The sequence below is a fragment of the Oxyura jamaicensis genome, chromosome 4, assembly GCF_011077185.1.
Source record: "Oxyura jamaicensis isolate SHBP4307 breed ruddy duck chromosome 4, BPBGC_Ojam_1.0, whole genome shotgun sequence".
In the NCBI taxonomy this organism is placed as follows: domain Eukaryota; kingdom Metazoa; phylum Chordata; class Aves; order Anseriformes; family Anatidae; genus Oxyura; species Oxyura jamaicensis.
In genome coordinates this window covers 44434576-44458371 of record NC_048896.1, presented here as the reverse complement: position 1 = coordinate 44458371, position 23796 = coordinate 44434576, and the positions used below count along the sequence as shown (strand labels likewise).

General features: G+C 39.9%; 1 protein-coding gene across 4 annotated transcripts in view; it reads left to right on the top strand.

The window, feature by feature from the left end:
- EGF (epidermal growth factor) overlaps nt 1-23317 on the top strand; it is a 61228-nt gene extending 37911 nt beyond the window's left edge. For 2 of the 4 annotated variants that reach the window (XM_035324530.1, XM_035324528.1), the window contains 11 exons: nt 55-222; nt 985-1134; nt 2718-2867; nt 3435-3551; nt 4465-4590; nt 6838-6957; nt 8881-9031; nt 11232-11396; nt 14936-15038; nt 18752-18854; nt 20443-23317. In XM_035324530.1, the coding sequence (XP_035180421.1) occupies nt 55-222; nt 985-1134; nt 2718-2867; nt 3435-3551; nt 4465-4590; nt 6838-6957; nt 8881-9031; nt 11232-11396; nt 14936-15038; nt 18752-18854; nt 20443-20666 (1577 nt within the window). In that variant the 3' untranslated portion in view covers nt 20667-23317. The remainder of the gene's footprint in view (nt 1-54; nt 223-984; nt 1135-2717; nt 2868-3434; nt 3552-4464; nt 4591-6837; nt 6958-8880; nt 9032-11231; nt 11397-14935; nt 15039-18751; nt 18855-20442) is intronic. The other 2 variants (XM_035324529.1, XM_035324531.1) reach the window with 2 other exon arrangements.
- Nucleotides 23318-23796: the final 479 nt, after the last annotated feature.

The window sequence follows — 23796 nt, the reverse complement described above, 5'->3', positions numbered from 1 at the left end:
GTTTCTTATGTGTGTTCTACAGATGTGGAAATGAAGAATCTTATTTCTTTGTAGGCCGCCCCTTTGATGTAGCAGTGTTTGAGGATCACCTTTGGTTTTCTGACTGGGCTAGGCCATCACTAATGAGAGTGGACAAGAAGACCGGCCAAAACAGGGTACGTCTTCAAGGCAGCATGCTGAGACCCTCATCAATGGTTGTAGTTCATCCTTTGGCGAAACCAGGTATACTGCAAAAATTAAGCAGTCATTCACTTCCAGCCTCCTCTTGTTGTTCACTGATGTCAATAGAATGGATGTTCTTTTGTCCTTGGGAAGAGAGTAATTTTTTAGAAAGCGGTTCTTTAAAGGCTTCACGTTGTTCTGCCAGCATTCATTGAAAGCATCACCTGGGCATAAGTCCAGGAATACAAAAAGATTTTGTATATTTATAATCACGCTCAATAATATACACTGACCAATTTCCACAGGCCTACTGCAGTCTTGTAACTCCTATTTATCCTAGTTTACTAGCACCCCTCTCATGCATGAATAATAACAAATGACATAGAGAAAGATTTTTGTAAGATGCATTAATTTTGGCCAAATTATTGAATTTTCTGTTGGGAACAATCTCTCTGTAAGTAGAAAAAAATTCAAGTAATTCAATAGACCATGACAGAGAGAAGGTAATCATGGGCTCCCTATGTCCTTGTAATGTTCTTTCAGGGAATGCTAGGACTCCAAAAATTAGAGAGATAATAAGGAAATTTTAAAAAAAAGCGATACATTTATTAGATGAAGGGTATGCAAATCTGCTTTCCTGACAGAGGGTAGGGTATAATATTTATACCTTACTATACACATCTATTTTTAATTAAAAAATAAATAAACTAGAAAACTTTTGGTTTTGTCAGTCATTATTGTTTTTCCAAATGCTCCAACTCTGCACAGCTAAGAGATGTTGACTGAAGAATACTTGTTAAGTTTCCTGTTTTTCTGTGCTAGGGACAAATCCTTGCCTTTATCAGAATGGAGGCTGTGATCAGATCTGTGAAAACAATTTTGGAGTTGCCCATTGCATGTGCCATCCAGGATTTGTGAAAACTCAAGATGGAAAAACCTGCCGTGCACTGGATGATTCCAACACAACAGCAGGTACAATCCTCCACTTCCAGACAAAGATCCCTTTAAGGACCCTGACAGATAACACTGAAAAATATTCACCTTGTTCTACAAAATGAATGAGAGCTTCTCTGAAGAATTAAAATATTATGTATTTTCCTTTATAGCCATTAGTTTCACACTGCTGCTTACCTTATTCCCAAGGAGTTGGAATTGTTCAATCTCTGTGACATAATTTTCCTGTGCACAGATAGTGTCACTTCCATATCTTTGATTAGGATGTCATGATTAGAACAATGTCTGGTTTTTACAAGAAACTTGACAAGCTCCACTAGTAAAACAGAAAGCTAATTGACATGATACGGCTCAGGTGTATATTCACTTGAGTTTGTTTGGATGTTGTTGTGGTTTAACCCGGCTGGCAGCTAACCACACAGCCGTTCGCTCACCCTCCCCCCTCCCTCTCTGGGATGGGGGAGAGAAACGAGAAAAACTGAAGCCTGTGGGTTGAGGTAGAGACAGTTTATTAGGACAGAAAATGAAATAATAATAATAATAATAATAATAATATGTACAAAACAAGTGATGCACAATGCAGTTGCTCACCACCCACTGACCGATGCCCAGCCTATCCCCAAGCAGCCCCCCCCCCCCCCCCAGCTAGCCACCCCTATATATTGTTCAGCATGACGTCAGATGATATGGAATTATGGAATACCCCTTTGGCCAGTTTGGGTCAGCTGTCCTGGGTCTGTCCCCTCCCAGCTCCTGCTGCACCCCCAGCCTGCCCGCTGGCAGGACAGAGCGTGAAGCTGAAAAGTCCTTGGCTTAGTGTAAGCACTGCTCTGCAACAAGTAAAACATCAGTGTGTTATCAACATTAGTCTCTTCCTAAATCCAAAACATAACACCCTATCAGCTACTGGGAAGAAAATTAACTCTATCCTAACTCAAACCAGGACAGATGTACATACTACAGGAAGAACAGTAGAGCATTTGATGAAGTGATAAAGCTTGTGTGAAGGTGGAAAATGCTTTACTGTTCCTATTTAGATATGTCGGAATGAACCACCCCTTCTAACTCTTTGTACTTCTGTGTTTTGAACCACAACCCTGGGCTCACAACTGGCAGCTCTGCCTCTGCTGCCCACCTCTTTCTCCTTCCTGTTTCCAACAGCTGCTGCATTGGTTGTTGTCCGAACATGCCACTCCTTCCTGAGGGACTAATGCATCTTAGATGCTTTTTCATGAATGCTTTAGTGTGTTCACAAGAAGCAAATAGAACAAATCTCCTGTAAGAAGCAATGGGGCAATACCATGTTCTGGGGCAATACCATGTAGTCTGACTATTTCGTTTTTCCCTTGACACTATCAGTAAGAGAGATGCCTGCACGGCTGACATGAGTTGCCTTCCTTTTCTTTTGCATTTGAGAAAACCCACCCATGAGTGTTTTCAGGAAAAAATTGAAGCCAGAAACAGGCTAGTCTGGGAGGAAACTTTATTTTAAAGCGAAACCACTGTGATTACTGTAAAGTAGATCATAGAGTCATTGAAAATCAAAATGTTAATTCAGTAGATTTAAATAGTCTGTGTCTTCTTTTTCTTGTCTTTTTCAGGAAGTATCTCTGTACACGAGGAGGCAGGGCCAGTGCCAACACCAGAGACCCTGCTCCAGAACACACAAGGCAATGCAATTTTCAAGGATATTAACAGTGGGGAAAAGAAGAAAATCAACGTTTTGTTTTTGGCTGAAATCATGATATCAGGTAGAGTCTGATGATTTCCTTCCTTTAAAAAGAAATCATAGCTCTTAAAGGAAGAAAGGCTCAATGTCAAGACTGATGGCATTCATTTTAACCCTCTTACAACAACTTTGGTCTATGCAATTGTGCCAGGTAGAACTGTTTGTTTGTTCCTGTGTTGCTTTGCTTTGTCAACAAAACTTGTTATTATTATCCAGGTCTAAAGAACAAACATTTCTATCCTATAAAAATATGTGAAAGTCTCTCCTTTACAAGTATACTAAATTCCTCTGAAAAAATTGCAATAAAACCTTTGAATTCTACACATGTTCAATGACACTAACTCATAAAATTGTACAATAGGTTTTGCATACAATATTCAGAAATCCCAATACTAAATGACATTTCAACTCCATCTATCCAGACAAAGACAACAGCCCTGATAATTGTAGTGGTTTTTCATCATTAACCCTGGAGAGCCATGCTTCAAACTAAGACCCTATGCTCTGTTTTTCTTATTGATTTTTTTTTTTAATATAGTACCTTCTTTGCTCTGTACAAATACTTTTTTTTTTTTTCTTTGTGCTATAGATCAAGATGACTGTACTGCACTAGAATGTGATGTCAATGCACAGTGTGTTTTGCTAGAAGACGGTGCTGTGTGCCAGTGTTTGAAAGGATTTACCAGGAAGGACAAATCATGCTATGGTAATGAAAAACATAAATAAAACCTTCAGGAAAAATGTAAAAGTGGGAAGAGAAAGAAAATCTGTCTTTTTTTCACATTGGCATCTCTGCTTCATGAGCCATCACAGAAAGGTCAACAGGATTGCTTGTTTTGAAAGGGATGATGAGCAGGGAGCATGTGAGATGAAATGGCTGATTATCATATGGCTTATTTTCCCGAGTCATTAGCATTAATCTCGTTAATATGAATGAGCAATAATGGGATAATAGAAATAAAAGCATAAAGTATTTATTTGTAAAAATTGTCTAATTATAAATGCTCAGTCCATAGACCTGATAGTCAATATATAATTTAGAAGTATGTAGCAGGGAATCTTTTAAAAGTTAGTACTCCTGCTGTAATAATTATATAAAAGGGCTGCCTTTGTGGTTTTTTTTACTACCACTTGGAAGAGACTTTAACAATCAGACAGCCCTTTGCTTGGAGTGGTCTTTAAAATAACTTTTTGTTAACATAACATTTACATACGGTGTAAATGGAAACGCTTTGTTCTCTTGTAATGACCAAGAGAAAAATGCATGACAAACAGAACAATTTACCTTTGGGTGGCTGAGCATTAAGACTCACAGGAGTCTATGTTGTCATGGAAAGGACAACAAAAAATCTTCAAAAAAGGAAGGTGGAATTGGTGTAAATTTTATTTTCCGTGAGCTGTGGTACTTTTTTTTTTTTTTTTTTTTTAACTCCTGTTCTTTCTCAATATGAAGTTTGTCTCTGACTAGGGTTTAAGATGAGAAGGATATAAGACTAATTTTGAATAGGATAGTTCCCTTCAAAGAGGGTGCACTTCTAGGGTTTTTTGTTTGTTTTTGGTTTTAGTTCTAGTGCTTTTTTAGTGATTTGTCTGATAGTTTCATGTGTCCCTTCTTACAGATATTGATGAGTGTGTTGCGAATACGGACCGCTGCAATCGAAACGTGTCAGTGTGTATCAATACAGAAGGGGGCTACGTCTGCAAATGCCTGGTGGGCTACACAGGAGACGGGCTCCATTGCTACGGTATGGGAGTGTGTGGGGGCTGTGCTGCCTCTGGGAGGCTGGGGCAGGAGGAATGAACAAGAAACATGTCTTGTGATTTGGGCTAGATCTGCATCAAGCTGTGGAGCTGACTCATGTCCATGATCTGTTCTGTCTCTTTTTGAAATATTGGTAAGGGCAGGAATCCTAACAGTGGCACCCCCAGACAGCTTACATTTACCATTTCTTTCTTCTTGATCCTCTCCTTCCTGTCTGAAGTGTGGCAACATCAGCAACTGATCAATATTCCAAGCCTCTATCTGTCAGTGGATACTTTCTTTCCATGTTTGCCCTCTTTTTAGTAGCTATAGCAGAAGAAAGAGGAGGAGGGAAATGGAGGTGAACCAGTAGAGCATTATTGGAAATCGTTGCCATGAATATAAACGAAAGCAGGTATTGAGTGTGTCATAATACTCATCAAATAATTACAGGTTGGTTTAATAGGCATGAGGTTCAGGGTGTTGACACAGCTTGAGTACATTTAGAGTCTTGTTAATAATTAGACCTGCTGATTCTCCCATCCTCCTCTCCCATCCAGCTCTAATGCCAGGTCTTCAGTTCATTCCCTATGTTTCTTATTTTTTAATCCGTTTTAGCAGCAAATGTGAAGGAACAGGAATCCTTTTTTTCTTCCAATATTTGAGTAACACAGTATGTTCAGAGCTTTATGAGAGTCTTGACTTCTCTTTTGTCATTTTCTTTTTTCTTTCTCCTTTATAGCCCAATTCATAGCCTGTTAAATTTGGCCTAATTCTTACATAGTCTTTACTGCACTTTGGTTCTTCAATGCAGATAAGAATGACTGAAAAATTAAGTCTGATATTAGTATGGGCACAAAGTTGGAAGTGTCAAAGACAGGGGGGGCTGAGAAAGTGTTCTGCCTCCAGAGGTCAGTGACAAGTCTTTGGGGACATTTGGGAGTGCAGACAGAAGTGACAACCTCCTATTGCTGTCCCAACCACCTACAAGGCATGTCCCCAGGCAGCTGTGGCCTCTCACTGTCTGTGGTTTATAGATGATCAGCTAAAATGATTGTGGTACCTACCACTATTACTGAAAACCAATCCATTATCTTCTTTAACTCCAGGATATGGTCAGGTATGTTTTAACAGCATTTTAGGAATGATGAGATTTGGCTGTGATGTAAACAAAACTGAAACTACTTTTGCATTTGATGAGTTGAAATGTACTATAAAACCCAAAAACTGATGTGTGAGGGGTTTTGTACTTAAGTTTTAGATGCCTGCTTGCATGAGAACAGTGTCTAGAAATTTATTGGTACATCCAGAGATGGCACAGGATGAACTCATCTTGTGTTTCATCTTTTTTTTTTTTTTTTTTTTTTTTTTTTTTTTTTTTTTTAATATACTTCAACAGTTTTGTTCCTCTGGTTTTACTTTTAAAAGTGATTTGAATTTTCTGTGCTGTTTTGAGCTGGATCCTATCCTATTCAGTTTGTTGTAGAAAAAGTCCCAGTGGTTTAGGTGAGAATTTCACAGAAACTGAGACGGCAGGTCTATGCAGGAGCTGTCTCTGTGGGCTGTGCTCAAGAAGTTGTGGAGAAGTGAGAGTGTGCAGCAGGATGTAGGTGACAGGCATATATGAGCCTAACGCGGGCTCTGAGCAAAGTCAGGAAACTTTTCTTATGGTATTATTAGAGAAACCTCTTCATAGTAATTCAGGTGCTCACTTCATTTAAGGGTTGGCACAAACAGAAAAAACCTGTAGGTTTCTAGACCTTTTCCTTCTGTCTAAAGCTTTCATCTAGGCTGGACCAGGTGGGTGGTACAGGGGTGTACAGCTCCCCACTCCCAAACCCTCCTGCTCTCTTAATGCATGAATGCCAACTGACCGTACTCTAGTACACATCCAGGGTGCATTCTGTGACTAGAAATGTCGGGAGAATGCACCTAGAACAAGTGAATCTTCTCTTCGACTCTTCTGTACCCATTACATTTTATGGGGTGGCTTCTCCTTGCCCTCTCCCTACAGATGCTTCTGCAGCAGTGCAGCATGCTCTGAGAGGCTTGGTAGGCTGTTATCACTTGGTGTACAAAGCATGCTGGTTACTCTTCTGTTACAATTTCTACCAAACTTGCAAAGGGAAGGTCTATGGCATTTTTCCCCTCTGTCAGGAGGCTGCAATGCTGCTGCTGCTGCTGTTGCTGCCCTTTTAAGCGATGCTCTGAGGTGTTTCATTCTTCTAACTGCAGACTGTTTGGGTGACAGATATTGATGAGTGCAAGATGGGGTCCCACACCTGTGGAGAAAACAGAACGTGCACAAATACAGAAGGAAACTTCACTTGCTCCTGTGCTAATGGTGCTTCTGGAATTACCATGGGTTGTGGTGAGTAAATGGAGTGAGCAATTAAAATAAAGTGGATCTTAGCTAAGATCTGTGCTCTCAGCTGAACTGTTATACTGGGAAATTAAAGAAAGACTGTGTAGTAACAAACTGGGCAGCTTGTGAATGAATTCAACATTACTTTAGGACGTTGCTTTCCAAGCAGCTGTTTTGAGGTGGGTTAATGAGTCTGGAACTGAGCTTAGTTTGGAAATGTCTACATTAAGTTTCAGTGCTAATTTATACAGTCTAAATGTAACGACACATCTATCTAATGGCCTTCGAAATAAAATGAAGTAAATGCTCCTTGGAGGTGATGTTTTGGCGCTGATTTTGGGCTGTGCCATTCTTCAAACTTTGACTGCACATAACCTAAGTCCCATTTCATTCTTCAGAATAAGCCAGTCCTCAGATCCAGTAGCTAATTTTTTAGAGGGTCTCTGAAATGCTTCAGAAAATCTGGTTGCTAATTCAATTAAGGGGGTAGCTGAAGCTTCAGTACTCATAATATCTGACCCTTGTTTCAGTGCCTCACTGTGAGAGCAGTGTTCTATGAAAATTTGGAGCCATGACACATCATCTTCCTCTGTGTCAGCCCTCGTAATCAGGGTGAATTTTACTCCAGATCAAGTGACTGATGACAGAAGGACACTGTATGATTGTCACAGATATTTTTCTGCAGAAAAACAGAGGGAAATTATGGCTTTCTAAAGTAGAACATCTATCAGGATCCTCACCCTTCTTCTCAGTCATTAAAGCTTTCAGTAGTTTCAAGTGTCACTCAGGAAATTATGATTTTAAATGATGTATGACTTGGAAGTAATGCCTTATAGATCCCTCAGCTGTAAATATGATCCCAGACATCTTTGTGTGTGCTAGCACACTGTTTTAGTTCTTTGCCTAGTAAGCTCTTTCAGCAGTCTGAAATTTTCCTTGCAGAATGCAGAACACCTGGGGTTCACTGATATCACTCAGTCCTTTCCAGTTTGGGCTCTTTGTCCTGACAGTTCTCCTGCAAATGAAATTTAAAAAAACAAATGTCATTAAAGGTCATGTTGCAATAAAACTGGTGTGAGTCATAAAACTGATCCCATAAATGTGTGGGAGCGATTAGGTTTATTGCTGCTAAGGCACACTGCTAGAAATTCTTTGCCATGTAGATGCTAGGTTCTGGCCTGCAGATTCAGTGTAGCACTGAGGTGGGCAAAAAAGTGTTCCTACTCTATAGAGGCATCTCTGCAATGCAGGTCATGCTGTGCAGAGACATCAGGGCTACCTGTAAAACTAGCTAGTTTGGATGTTTTTGTAGGCGAGGGTGTGTGCAATTCAGAGCAGGCTACACAGAAGCCTTTGAGGAATTGGGTCAGTGGAGTGCTCTGGTTGCCAATGAAGCTGTTACCTGTACATTTAAACAAGCTAGCTCAAAAATGTGATCTGCACTCATGCACAGATGCAGTCAACTGGGTGGCGGAAGAATAGAAACATCTGTGCAAAAATGTCCATTTGCATGTGAAAACTTTTCAGGCCAGGATCCAGATGCATGAAGGTCAGTCACCCTTCACCTGTGTATCTGACTCTGACACCTTGTGAATGGTAGATAATTCAATTATACGCAACTAGACAGTCAATACAGTTTCATTTTTCAGAGCTGTACTCATACATCTAAATAGACTGAACACAGCTAACTTCTGTGTGTTTTTCACTGTGAATCTAGAATCAAGCATATTCGCTATTTTGATCTAAAAACCTTTATGCTGAGATTTGATAAGCAAAATAAGCAAATGGGTAAAAACAAAAACAAGTATTTGGTTGAAATTAGAAATTCTTACCTACTTTCCTATCTTGCACTGCTGGAACTCTTTCATAAGATCACATTGCCAATGCAGCAAACAGTTTGAGATCTCCTTGTGAAATCCTGTGTTTCAGAATCTACTTTGTCCCCTACTGTTGTCAGCAATGAATACTCTACACACCCTGTGCAAGGTGATTCCATGGGATGCCCTCCTTCCTATGATTCATACTGCCTCCACGGCGGAGTGTGCAATTATGTTTCTGACCTACAGGACTATGCCTGCAAGTAAGTACAGAATTTTATATTGTCTGTGCTGATGAATGGTGTCCTTAGGACACAGCTGAGAGCAGGCAATGAAGTACTTGTCCATAAATTTTCCGTTCATCACCCATGCTGGTAATTATCATTAGACTTTGGTCTTTTCTGTAAGTGATCACTTCATTCACACCCAATGCAATTGATAGTAGGATTAGATTTTTTTCCTGAGCACTTGATTTTTTGCTTTGGAAATGGGAGGTAAATTGTTAAATTACTTACTGCTCATAGCATTATAGGTTCCTGCTCTCTCTCTCCTGTATGCATAACGCTAACTTACACCTCCCTGTTGGCCTTGCTGCTCATTTACTTGTATCACCTGCTGAAGCACTCACTGGGACACCTCTGTCCTGTCTTTTCTGACTGGGAGCAGGAAGGTGAAATCTGGTGTCAGCATCTTGCGTTACAGTTTGAACAGTCTTCCTCCCTGGCAGAAAGTGCATAACACTGATGGTCTTCTTGAAAGCAGGGAGAACAGCAATGAGATCTGAAAAACATTTCCTTCCTCCTGAGGATGTTTTATGAAGCCTAATTCCCTGATCCTTGAATGTAGTTACTGATAAAAGCAAAGAAAATCTTATGTTTCTGAAAATCAGCCTTCAGCTGGTCAATGTCATAGCCTAAAGCCATGGGGTAATCATTTCTTCAAAGCCATTGTTGCTGGAATTTAACTGATTATATCTCAATATTTGTTACACATTTCTTCAAAATCCAGCATAAGCACTGTGTTTACAGTGGGACAAATCCAGTGGCTGCCCACTTCCCTGGAGTCTGACCGGGTATGTGAGGACCTGTGCAGGGGTCTTTCTATGGTAGGGAAACCTTCCTTTGTGGTTCTTGTGTGAGGAGACTGAGCTTGGTGTGGGGAACAGAGAAGTCCTTCATCACAATTCCCCCAGATCCCCCTTGTTCCAGGTCATTCCTGCAAGCATCATCAAATCCGAGGCTTGTATTTAATTATTGTTATTGTTAATATTTCTAATGTGAGTGGTTCCCCTACCCACAGACCTCTGTAGCCACAGGAATAAGTAGAGAGTGTGTTTCTATGTGCATGCAAAGTAGATGCTTTGTGCTGTGGACTTTCTGAGATCAACACAGCCATTGTAGGAGGTGGTATGACTTATGTTTATTTCTGGTATGTGTTGTGCTTTTTTAGAATAAACTGTAGAGTCATTAAAAGCTATTTTTTTTTCCTCATTGAGTTCCTCATACTGAAACTGGAGAGTCAACCACTGCAGAACTTTTAAATTAGAGTCTATCTATGTTTTCTAAATTTTGTTAAGTGTTAGTCCATAATAAGAACCCAAATTTCCATATTTTTCAGTACTGGAAGTGGAAGCTGTTAAATTAAAGCCTAACCTTGCTTAGGTGCGATCTGCCAGAGATTTGTGTTGAACTATCTGATTCCTCATGGTGTGCACTAGATGGCAGCATTCATTCGTGTAGGCTGTGATATATTAAAATAGCAGAAGGAAGTCATGGCAAAACTTTGTCAGAATTTTCACACATTGCCAAGTGTATTAATTAATAGTTTTTTTTTTCTTTTTTTTTTTTTTTCAACTTTGTAGTCATTTTGATACATGGGTTTCATGCCCTGAAATGATATTTCAATGTTGTATTTTTACAGTGTTAAGAGAAGAAAAAAAAAATAACTGAGAGAAGTACCTTTTAATAAAAATAAATTTTGAAGATATTTCTAACCCATACAAGTTATAAAAACACCTTTGTTCCTCTTAGTAAGGATTCAGATTAAAATTTGGTTCCCTTAACCAAATCACTCTCAAAAGTTGATAAATTGTATTTTGTCTCATTCAAAGAAATTGGAACCTTGCTGCTGGAAAGGGTTAAATAGAAAATCTAAGGGAAACAGTCTGTGGATTTTTTTTTTTTTTTTTAATGCTTTATCTACTGATATCTGGGAAGTATAATCTCACTGTATAATTCTGTAGAGTGCTTCAATAGATTTACATTTAAAAAGCATTTAATAGTGAATTTCACAGGGTTGACAGACGTTCCTTTAATGCCATTTTGTCTTTACCGCCAGCCAAATTCAACGAGATATTTCCATAGGGGTTGCCAATGACAAATCAATACTCAAGGTGACTGAGGTGATGATTTGGGTTGTTTTCTCTGCCGCCAGTTACAAAGTTCCCATGTTTCCTTTTGTCAGCTGTGTGACGGGCTATGTAGGGGAGCGGTGCCAGTTCAGCGACCTGGAGTGGTGGGAGCAGCAGCATGCCGAGAGGGTGAAGGTGCGGAACGTCACCATTGCAGTGTGCGTAGCAGTGCTGGTCCTGCTGCTCCTGCTAGGGACCCTGGCCGCCTACTGCTCCAGGTACTGCTCCCAGACATGTGATGGGAACATGTGGCAGAGGGACCGAGGTGCTATCACAGGTGGCTCATGGAGAAGAACATGTGCTGTTCCTCAGCCGGTGGAAATCGCCATCACATCCTTGCTCCTCTTTTGCTTTTCTGTAATGGGGTCTGTGAATAATTCATAAATTTTCTGGCTTGTCCCTTCCCTGCAGTACTCACATGGATGTTAGATTGACATGTGCCTGAGGAGAATAGACCTGATTAGGTTTGAAGAGGAGCCCTAAGTCATATTGATGAGAGAATTAAAGAGCATGCTATTTACTTCTTCCTTAGCTTCCCTTAAGAAAGCTAGATGTCTGAAACTGTTGTGGTGGGGCACTGCTCTTCTCTGCTAGCTATTATCATCAGTTTTGTTTTACAACCCTTTCAGAGTAGAACTGTACCTGAATGTTTCTTTGCAAGGGAGACAAGGAAAGTGTTACCCTTCCAGTGGCACACTTCCACAGCAATGTCTGAAGCAATGAATGTGAAAGCAGTTTTCCTGGTAGTAGAAAGTAAAATCAGGGATGTGAGTGTAAGGCACATCTGTTGTAAGAGTACTCTCTGGCATTTTCCATGGCTGTAATGAATTGTGCAGGTTTGAGATTTTTCTCATGGCAAAGAGAATACCCATAGTCACTATTTAACAACCCAGCCTGATGTGAAATTAAATGTTGTTGATGTCCCTTGTACTGGAAAGTATTCAGCATTTAATAAGTTAGTCTTTTGGCCATGACCTTGGCAGACAACTGCTCTCAGAGGCTCTTGTTTAAATGAATATTTTTATTTAGCAAGTAACAAAGTAAACAAACAAAAAGCCAGAGAGCAGCCAAATCTACAGTTTCCCGCTGCATGCGTACCTACCTTCCATACGCAGAGGTTTTGGTTGTGGTTTAGGCTAATTTTAACTTTAGAATCTCCTAGGCATAAAACGTTAAGCTGAAAAAGAAGTTAGCTATGAAAGCTAATACTTTCCACTCTTATTTAAAGGGTCCTAGCACATTTAGCCCATAAAAGTAGACAAGCTGTTACTTTTCTGGTTTTCTACTAGCTAATGGTAGAGCTTGAGAGTTAAAGCTAAGTGCAAGCTGGTTTGTTCTCATGACCTGGGATTCAGAAGCTAATCACTGGAATGATATATGTGGAATAGACAGATCATGAGACTCTTTTGTTTCCCATATTTGTCTTTTAAACTGCCATGGAAAATAGCCACGGTATGTCAGGTTTTAAGGTGTGAAGATACTCATTCTCTTCCCTTCCTCTCTCTTTTGTCATTTCTCCCTGATTTATTTTTCTTTCTTGCCAAATGCTTTTGATCAATATAACTATTTACCTCAACAACAAGTTTTCAATTACATGCTCGACTGCATTTGTACTGCAGCTATTACTCGCCTAACTAGATCAAAATGAAACTGCTGATCTAAAATCCCTATTTAACTGGAGGCTGGAAACCAATATATGGCTTGAAATCACTCTGCTGCTTTTTCCCCCCAAGATCTACTGTATTTTGAAATGTACCAATTAAGTCTATAACAATCCTGTTCCTTCCCCTGCAAGATGCAGGCTCCTATCTCCTAATTGGAAGAAATGAAGTTTCCTTCATTTCCATTCATAGGTAGGTGAGCTACACCTACCTATTCAAAAGCTTCATGAACTGGAGGCTAAGGGTACCAGTGTTGTGTTTGTTCAGTGGCTGTGGCCTGCTGAAGGGCATTGTGTTAATCTTCACGTCAGGTTTACGCAGTCTGAACGTACAATATGCCAAGTTTCATTTCTTACTTGGGATGGAGGGAAGCAATTTCTCTTCCAACAACAACAACAAAAAAAAACCCGAACCACAGATTTAACACCCACAAATTGGCTGAGGTCATGCAAAAATTAGCAGTAGAGCTGGGATTAGGATTGAGAAATTCTTGGCCTGTTGCCCATGTTCAGTCAACCGGATTTCACTGCAGCCTCCTGCTTGTGCTCTTGGAGACCCCCGTGCCCGCCATGTCAACCTGGCATCTGCTGTTCTGTGTGCTCTAAAGTAAGCCCTGGAATTAGAGGGATCCTCTCAGGCAGGGCACCCTGCTGAGGACCATGCCTATGTGCTGCGTGGGGGATTTTAACCATTGAGTTGGGTACTGTCAGCACTCTGAGCTGTAGTGCCAAGGGGGCATATTCAGGTGAGGGTTAAAACACAAACAGCAGCCATGCTGCAGTGCTAGGAAGGCCAAAATGGAGTAACTTACCTTATTGCTCAGCATTCTGTTCTGTGGACTTATCAGATCTGACACCTACCCGATTTTGTGTCATCAGTCCCAGTCTCATGCTCTGCTGGGAACCATAAGAATTTTTCTTTCTGGTTGAAGGCATAGGAAGGAGTGTGTTATAGGGAATCTGGGGAGAAAATCCATGGTGCAGACAGGTCTGTCTTATTCCTAACAGAAGCCAAATCTTGCTTATGTTGGCTTTTCTTTAAGGGAATAACATATGATAATTATGGCATGATATATATTCCCAGTTAGTGTATGACTGTGGCATAGGAATAAAAGGAAAATTCCTATTTTCTTAGATAGATGTCGACTGAATTTCATTTAAAATAGATCAAGTAAAAGGAAGTTATAACTTGACACTTCTGGAATTTGAAGAGTGAAACATTACTTTTGTTATCTGATGTCTAGGAGAAGAATAATTGTGTGTGTGATGTCAGTAAAAATGTACTATTTGAATCTCAAGAAGTGTAAATGAGCTCTTTTTCTTATGACTGTGTTTTCTGTGTAGGGGCCTAGATTGGATTTTAATACTGCCTTACAAGTGATCACTGTTTAACTTCAAAAATAACAGATTTTGAATTTATGGAACCAGCCACTTGGAGCTAACTATTCACAGCCTTTTTCCAGTTCAAGATTGTACTCTGGCTTTATTTGACCCTTGTTTGAGCTAATCGTGTTAGTCATTTTTTTTTTTATTTTATTTTTATTTTTATGTTTTTTTTCCCCCGTGAAATAATATCTTAGTTCCAAGTTTTTTGAGGACTTCAATTTATTTAATTCATATTATTTTCTAAAGTTGTATTTTGTAAATGACGCAGCTGAATGCAGAAGTGATTTTATAATTGTAACTACCAAATGATGTACAAAAATAGAGTCACATTTTTATTTCTGAGCTTCACCCACACTATTAATTGTATTGGCTAAAACTTAAATGTTTGTAAGAGGAATGTACTATAGATTGAATAATATAAGAAAATAGAAGGGGGTATTTAAAATTAAGGTCTATTTTCTTTTCCTAATGAATGACCCTTTACAAATGGCACATTAAAACAATTACTCACTTCTTACTGACTTCTATTTCTGACAAGCTGTTTGTTTTAACCACTGTGCTGTAATTAACACTAATACAGCCTTTCAGAGGAATGAAAGAAAAGAAAATGTATGTCCCCTCTGTAAATACCTACAGAATGAAGTGTGAAAAGAAGCAGCATCTGTTCCTCCTGAAGTGAAATAATTTGTTTCAGCTTTTGTTCTGTTGCAGAAGTCAAGACTTGTATAAGAAGAATCTCTATGCAGAAGCGATAAGAGATGCCAGCAGCCACACTGACAATGAGAATGTGACACTTACTTGCAACAAGTCTCGGGTAACTATATTAATGTGGAGTGGAGAGGGAAGTAGGAAGGATCAAAGAGCGTTAGGGATCCACTTGAGATTATCCATCAAATAATTCACATCTTAAATACATTAAATAAGTGCTAGAGTCATCAAGTGCTTTGCTGTGAACCCTAGTTCATCTTACCTCATTGTTATCCCTCAAAGTTCACAGCTGCCTGGATGTATTGCACCCATTAGCTGGTGTTATTGTTAGCTTTGAACACAACAGTTGGGGAACTGTGTTCTAAATTAAGGAAATGGCAATGTGATGACATGGCATATCACAGAGTTATTTTCACAGGAAAGTATGCCCTCTGCATAAAAGGTTTCTTGGAAGTCAAGTACTGTGTGTGCTACCTGAGATGCTGAACTGTATTTTGGGGGTGGATGCAATTAAATGTCTTGGTATTAGATGCTGCTGCCTTGTAAAGAGAACCTATCGGGATGTTATCAGGAAGTTTGGGAGGGAATTAAAAATACTAATTGTGCACTGGTGTAGGTAGAAGTGCCATCATGATCTGCTTGCTCTGGCCTGTTTCTATTGTCAGTTTTGAATTTGCATTAGAGATTTTGGCTCCATGAGATCTGATCAAGGGACTTGATTTTCACTGGCATTAAAATGTCATTATGCTGCTGGGTGACTGCAGTTGGAACCTGAAGTCAGCAAAAAGGATGTAATCAGCATCTGTGGCTACTTCTGTGCCCAGACTGAATCTGCTCTGTCAGAATGGCACGACTTACCCTGAGATCATCTGCACACTCAGATCATGCAGCACTGAATAAGCTGCTGTAATGCAGGTGTCACAGTACATGTCTAGGTAGCATCACATTAGATTAGCAGCATATGCTCTCCAAAATAAGCACAGTTATGTCAGTGGAAAGGACTGCTGGGAAAGTTTATACTTGCACAGGATTGGAGTTAAACTCCAGTGATGCAACTACCTTTTTACGGTGGTAACTGCATGCACATTTTTCTAGCATGGGTATTACTGCAAGGATTTAAAGCCTTTCACAACCAACCATAGCTGAAAGGGTACAAAAACTGTGCAGAATAGTCAAGGTTGCAAAATAATTTGGCTTTATACATTTACTTTAATGATAATGGATACTTTAGCTTTAAATCTAGATTTTATTCATCTGTGCTTAAAGTTCAACTCTGCTGCAGATCTTTGGGTCCAGAAAGGGATGAATTTGCTCTACTTGGGGGTGGCTGTTTGAGGTACTGAATATCATGGAATATCCATAGTGCAAAATGGGCATTTTTAAATCAACCAGAAGAATGCCTCTCGAATGGTTTAGATTGAGTATCTGGCAGGATTTGTGAGTGGGTAGCTGCTGAGACACACTATTAGATATGTGCAGGGAGTACTGAATTGACTTGACCCCAGTTATAACATGAAATAGTTCCACTGATGGTCTGCTGCATAGTCTTGTGGACTTTTATTACTAGCTGCTGACCTGGCCAGCACTTGGTCCTCCAGATAGCAAGCAGCAAATGTGCTGAATCTTAGTGATGCCATCATTTGTTCATAGCAGAGGCAAAAAACATGGTTTGCAAAATATTTGTGGCTGGCAAAATCGGAAACATTTGTAGGGACTGAGAACAGCTTGTTGCCTGGGAGCAGTGCTCTAGGAGGACTTGAGCTCATCACTTCTGTCCCCACCTTCTGTTGTCCCCACCGCTAATGCTAGTCATTAATGATATTTTTGCTGAATATAGGACTAATTATACAGCTAAGCAATGGACTGAGTCAACAAAAACAAATCCTACCTATTCATCTGTTACACTCGGGTTGAATTTCACCACACATTCTTCTACTGGGAAACATCAAATACATTAATAAAGTAATTCATTGCAAATGGCTTGTTGCAGACTGGAAGAGGAAGTCACTGACCCTTTGCTAATTATTGCTTCTCACACAGTAATGGATTCCTGTGGTTTCATGCATGTGATTTTCTCTGTGCTGATGCAGCCATGAGTGTTAAGTTCACTGGGGCTTCATTCATGCATGCACTCAAATTAGAAACTGTAGAGCTGCCAAAAAGCAGCAGGAAGTTGTCTACTACTGTTCACTTTATGTGGAGATTACTGGGGAGCTTTGTGATGGAAATAAAATAAGAAAAAAAAATATCCTACTACGTTGGAGCAGAAAACTATAGCTCCTCAACTCTTATGGTACTTGTGTAGGTCTTTGGGTGCTATTGATGTACACAGCATTAATAATTCTAACGAAGAATTTCATATGGGACTAGGTGATATGTGTGAAGTAACTGTAAATAGCTCATTAAATTATCTCCTTTTGTAACCTGTAGTATGCTTGCTCATTTGTGGAGCTAGGGAGAGGAAGTGCAAAGACTTCTTGATAGTGGCCCTCTCGGCTAATGTAGAGGATAATAAATTTTACCCTATCGCACACACCAAATGCCAGGTATCATGATACCAAAAGAATACCTACAATTTGCCCAAAGGTCATTCACTTTTTCATTTATTTCTATTTTGCCAAGGGAAGCTACATTTGGGTGAGAGTATGCCTGGATATTTTTCCCACATTTGTGTTAGAGATCTGTAAGCAAAGCTAGGCTTGTTCCAGGAATATAGAAGCCTTGGTAAACTTTTGCACATGCCTGGATGCACATGCCTCAAACACTGGGAAGTGGTTGAGTCACCATCCCTGGAGGTCTTTAAAAGATGTTTAGATGTAGAGCTTAGTGATATGGTTTAGTAGAGGACTTGTTAGTGTTAGGTCAGAGGTTGGACTAGGTGATCCTGGAAGTCTCTTCCAACCTAGATGATTCTGTGGATTTTGAGGCTATTCTGGGACTTGTCACTCAGCAAGTGTTGAGCTTTGCACAGTCAAAGATATTTTGCAGAACTGTGTGTAGCTGGATCTCCTATGGGGGTCTGCTACATGTAGGTTAGCAGCTGTAAGCATACAGATTTTATGCAAATGAACTGATACCTAAATATTCACACCTGGTACATGTGTGGCATGTTCATACCATTCCCCAGTTCTCCACCTAGACCATGAATCTGCCAACAATCTGTTGGAACATCATACTTATGGACATTTTCTCTTCTTCCTTGTGTCTGCTCCTTAAATGCCCCCTTTTAACTATTCCTTAGCTGGGTTTCTCTGTTCCCCTCTATCCTATTTCAGCACATTGCCTTCCTCTTTTCTTCTCTGCTCTTTTCAGCACAGTCCCCCGGAGGGTGCTGGCTTCAAGGCACGGTGTAGCTTGTCTTCCACTGTCACCACAGGATGATGGAATTGCACCCCTCAGGTGCTGCTTGGAGCTGGGAAAGGGAAGCTTGCTTCCTTCCCTGTGTCTGGCAGGGTTTCCTGCTGTCTGGTTATGGGCCTCCTTAATGCTTTAAAAGTGGCCCAAATACTGTGGAGAGGGTTGGTTTTCATGTATTTTTCTTCTTGCATCTGGAAAGGTTGATTTGCAATGCAAGAGTGTGGGTACTTCTTTACTAGGCTGGGACTGCACGCTTTCCAAAGAAAGACCAGGGCTGTCATCAACTGCAATGTTTAATTATCTGCAGGGGAAGGGTCATCCCAGAAGCCAGGATGACCTTTTTCCCCCTCCTGTGGTTGGACTGTGTGACCCTTCCAGTCTGCCTCTTGGGTTTCAGAAAACTGGTTCATTTTATATTAATTTGGGCTCTTTGTGTTTTGTGCATATTGTACATATTTGCAGTTCGCGGTTGTCAAGGAGTGTAACAGTCCTCTGGAGACTAAAGCGGTTGATCTAATTGAGTGTGAGACAGCAGATCCTCATCCTGCCTGTCCTTCAGAATATGGTGAGTAGGATTTACTTCCCTATTATATCTCTCCTCACCTTTGCACCAGCAGCAGTGGTGGCTAGTCCAGGAGACAGAGAAACCAAATGATACCACTGGCTTGTTAGGAGCTCAGTGCACTGTAGAAACCATGTTTGCATTGCTGTGAAGAGACCATTCAATCCTTCACTTTGCAGATTATTCATGAGAAATTAAAGTACAACAGTGCTTTCACAAGCATAAGGAGCCAGATGCTTCTCATGATAGTAATAATATGATGTTTTTGTGTTTTTGTAAAAACTTAGTTTTTTTTTTTCTTTTTTCTTTTTCTTATTTTTTTTTTCCCTTTCCTTTATTTATTTTTTCCTTCATAGCAATGAGTTACGTGCATCATACTGGTGGGAAAAGTGTGTCCCTGAGAACATATACTTTGATAGCCCTTATGCATTCAGGCAGGAAAACTGTCAGGGTGTGAAGAGTCCAGTTCTTTTGCCTTGTAGCAGCAACAGCAATTCTGCTTTTTTTTTTTTTTTTTTTTTTTTTTGTGTGTGTGTGTGTGTGTGTGTGTGTTAAACAAGATGTTTGACTGCCTGGGGAGTGTTTGGTGCTTAAACAAAGATGAGATGAATGAAGGAGATATTCCACCCACCGCTGATGCACAAGCAGCAGGCAGCACAGGAACATACAACAGGCTTCCATTGCCCACAGGTTACCAGCTGGATCACTCTGAGTTTTAGCAAATCCTACCTGTATAGAGGCAACTGAATTTCCTAATGGCTCACATGGTGAGAAGTGATGGGAAAAGACTGATATCCTTTAACAGTGTCTTTAATGTATTTAGTGTCTGTTCTCAAAAGTTACCAGACAGCCTGGTTTGCACTGGCGATTTAGAAATACCCAAAGACAAATGTTTGAGGATATTGAATGGGCAGGCATCTTGCAATATTTTCATAATTGCCCATCCTGTCCTTGGATATATGCTGGGAAAAGAGTTTATTCATCAGTAGAAAACATACCTCACGTTTATTTGGTTGAACTAATACTGTGAACATGTGTAGAACCGTATTGCCCAGTGAAAGAAGCCTGATGTTTCCCATTAGGAGACTCTGTTCTCATTTTTAGTTTTATCAGATGCAGCTTTTGGAAAAGAAATTTCCTGTGACAGGTGTCTTTTTTTTTTTTTTTTTTTCCTAATTGAAAATTTTAGCAAAAGTGGTTCAACTGCCTTAGAGAACAAGACTAGTAGATAATCTGATGTCTTTTCTAAGATGTCAATGAATAATTCTAAGACCTTTGACTTTGGAGCAGGGAATTTAATTTCACCAGGCAGGTGGTCTTCCTGTCTTGTGCATTCCTTTTTCTTGTTCATAGATGTTAGAATAGAAAAACATGACCTTTTCATTGGACAAGTCACTTCTTAAAATCTGAAGCAAGTTCTTGACTGTCTCTTTTTTGTTCTTTTGACATAAGTTGTTTTTGTAATTTTCTGCATTTGATGCCTTGCTTCCTTTCGTAGCTTTCCTCTTAAAGCTATCATTAACTTTCCTTTAGCCTAGTTGTTGTGAAGCTTCCCAGATGGCTTTCAATAACGTATATCCATTTTGTTCTGCAGAAGAACAGCCTATAACATATGAAAAAGTGGCAGAGACTTTGGCAGAAGAGGAGAAAGAACAAGGCCACCAACAAGAGGTTCCTGGTGCTGAGAAATCATTTCAGCCCTCAGGAGCAGAGAAGGATCCCCCCCAGGCTCCTTGGGGAGCCCACCCCAAGCCCCTGCAGGGGAAGGAGCCCTGCCTGCCTGCCCCAGCCAGCCTGCTGATGCAGCCGGACTAGAAAAAGCTTGGGCTGAGCAGGAACAGGAGGAAGGATGAAATCAGTGGAGAATGGGAACTTGTGAAACACTGAAGCAACCAACATTTTTTTTCTTCAAGCTGTGCACTAGAAAAAGAAAAGAAAAACACCGAACAGAGTAGAGAAGATCTTGCCACTCCTTGCCTGCCATCTCTGCTTGGAAGAATTGCTGTGAGCAATGCATTAACCACCACTACTCTACAAGTATAACTTTAAGGGTCAACACTGCAAATTTCATTAACCGGCAGCTAAAAGGACACTGAGAGAAAACAGGCCAGTGGGTGGTTTGTTAGAGATAAACATTTTCTAAAGGAGCTTATTGCAAGTGATAGTCTTTACACATAGATGGAGTCTGAAAAACTGCCCAGAAAGTGGGTCATAAGGGACAACTGCAGAGAAACCAGAATGGAAGACGATGCAGGAAAACAAGTTCAAATGAATCTTTTTGTTAAAATACTGTTCATGGGCACTATAAACCTCTCCCCAGCACTGCTGTCAGGTTAGTGTAACATCTGGGACTTCAATGGGGGTGTTCTTGTAACTGAAGTTCTTCTGTAACCGAGCACCAGATGTGGGCCTGTGTTTCTCGGATTTGGTGGGTTGGAGGATTGTTTGTAAGCTCATGGTATTAATGATGATCCCACCTATAGAGATTTAGGTGATTCTTCCATTCAATTTTCCATTCTACACTGTTTCTTCGGAGGATCACGTGATTGTTGCTGGACAGGGACAGCAGGCCTCAGTCTGCTTTCAGTCCTGCAAGGGAGCGTGTGCTGGAGTTTTCTTTGCCTCACAGAATTGTGGCTGGCAGCAAAATCTGTTTCACTATATAGGACTTAGTGTGGCAGAAGAAGTCCAGCCAGTTCCTGTTCCAAAAGAACACAAGAAGTGGGACAAACAAACAAAATGCCTCCTCAGTTTGGACTGACATCCACATCACTGATTTGTGCTGCCTCAGAATACATGGGATTGATAGGAAAACAACTCCCATTTTCTTGAAACTGACTTTCTAACAGCTACAGTTCCAGTTATTTGTTAAGAAAAACTAACTTGCTTATAAAGTTCTGTCATATACAGAGTTGTAGCTTAGTTCTTTATCATCTCAAGTGATTTTCACCACTGGTCTTGAACTTCTGAGGCTGCTTTCAGAATGTTTTGGAATATATCTGGAAATCAGCTATGTTACTAATAATGTTTTCATTGTAGGGGATCTGCTCTGTGTGTGAAGTCTACTTCTATAACTATTTCACACTTTCTCTAAGCTCCACTACAGCACCCACTACTAGCGCTCCTCATAATTCATTAGCTGGATAATAGTTGTTACTGTTATTCATTTGTGTGTTTAACGTCCTGCTGTTTGTTTTTGGAGTTCCACCAGAAAGGTGTGATGTGTTGTAGGTTGGTTACCAGCTCTGTATGAAAAGAGTATTAAAAGGCTCTTGCCTCTTGTCCAAAATAGTTGCATGCTTGAGTAATTTTGTGGAGTTAAATCTTGTAATCATAGAATGATAGAATGGTTTGGGTAGGAAGGGACCTTAAAGGCCACCTACTTCCAACCCCTCCGCCATGGGCAGAGACACCTTCCACTAGACCATGTTGCTCAGAGACCCATCCAGCCTGGCCTTGAACACTTCCAGGGATGATTTCGGATTTATGCTGGTTAAAGCAATAAAAACACTGAGCCTGAGGTGTCTGAATTAGAGAAATTGTAAGGCCTTGATTTGTAGATAGGATAACAATTACGGATAGTTGTTTATCCTTCTAAAATGATCTTTTTGTGGGTAGTTTTGAATTAGTAAGTCTGTTCTGAATTCAGATTGAACTTCTAACACAGGCATTTCCAAAGAGTGGTTGGAGTTAGCAGTAAGGAAGACGCATGCCCTTATGTGAATGGAGAATGTCCATGAAAAGTGAAGTGATTGAGGAGAGTTAGCCTACTAGATTGTGCTCAGAAGAGAGTAACCACTGGGCTGGACCATTAGTATTTAGTAGACTGGATTTTGAGTTAAGCATAGTTTCATTTCGTTAATATTGTTAAAAGCATCTAGGTTGGGTTCCCTGGTCTTCCACAGTCCATCAGGGATCTTCTGCATGTTGGTGGGAGGAGAGTCCAGCTATAAAGGCCCAGATTCAGTAAATCAGTTTCTTTTCATGAGAGCTAGACAGTAAAATTATTTTTATCCCTGCACTTTGATTATCTCTGGAGAAATATGTTTCTGTGCTTAAAATCAAAGTGCCGTGTTGAATGACAGTCAACATTTAGTTGGTTGTTTCCCTGATCAAATAAAATAAAGATTTGTAGCTTTGACTCTTGTCTAAACAAAGATGTTTCAGACTCCTTACAAATTAGTTTTATATTCTGCCCCTTTTTTTGTTTACTTTGCTTTCTTTCACTCTAAGGATCAAATTTTAAATTTGATAGTGTTCTTTAGAGAATGAGATATGAAAATCAAAATGACATGTTTTAATAATTAGGGTATTATGAGTTTAAAATGTTTCCTATTTAGTGTTTCAGCACTAAACTCAAAATAATCCTTAATGTTAAAACCTTGAGATGATATTTCAACATAAATATATATGGTTTATTTGTATGTTTATAAAACTGTTGAATTATAAAAATAGTAATAAAGAAAGATGCTTGGTGTCCCTCTTGTTTTAAAAGAAGTGTGTACAAAAAGCCTCAGTTAAACCATGTCATGCTTGTCAATAGCTCCACTAGTTTCATCCAGCCACAGTGTCATGTGTTGGTACAGCACATGCAGATATCGTGTTTTTTTCCTTCACCACTTAAAGGATCTTTACAAATGAGGATTATCTTCTGCAGCTCAGAGTTATATCCCTGCTTGAATATGTTAAGTTTTTGCTTATGACTTTAGTTATACTATTCCCATAAACCAGTAGAAGCCATATATTCATTTTTTGTGTGCATTTAAATGGCTCTCTTATGAATGTTGCTACTTGTTTGTCTAGAAATATTACTGATGGTTTCACAAAATGTTTTCAAACTGGCCTCCAAGGTGTAATTCTCAGGCTTTACATGGAAGTCAGATGAAATCAAATGGTAGAATGCTAGAGGTAACTTTTTTGGTTAAACTACCTTTTTTTTTTTTTT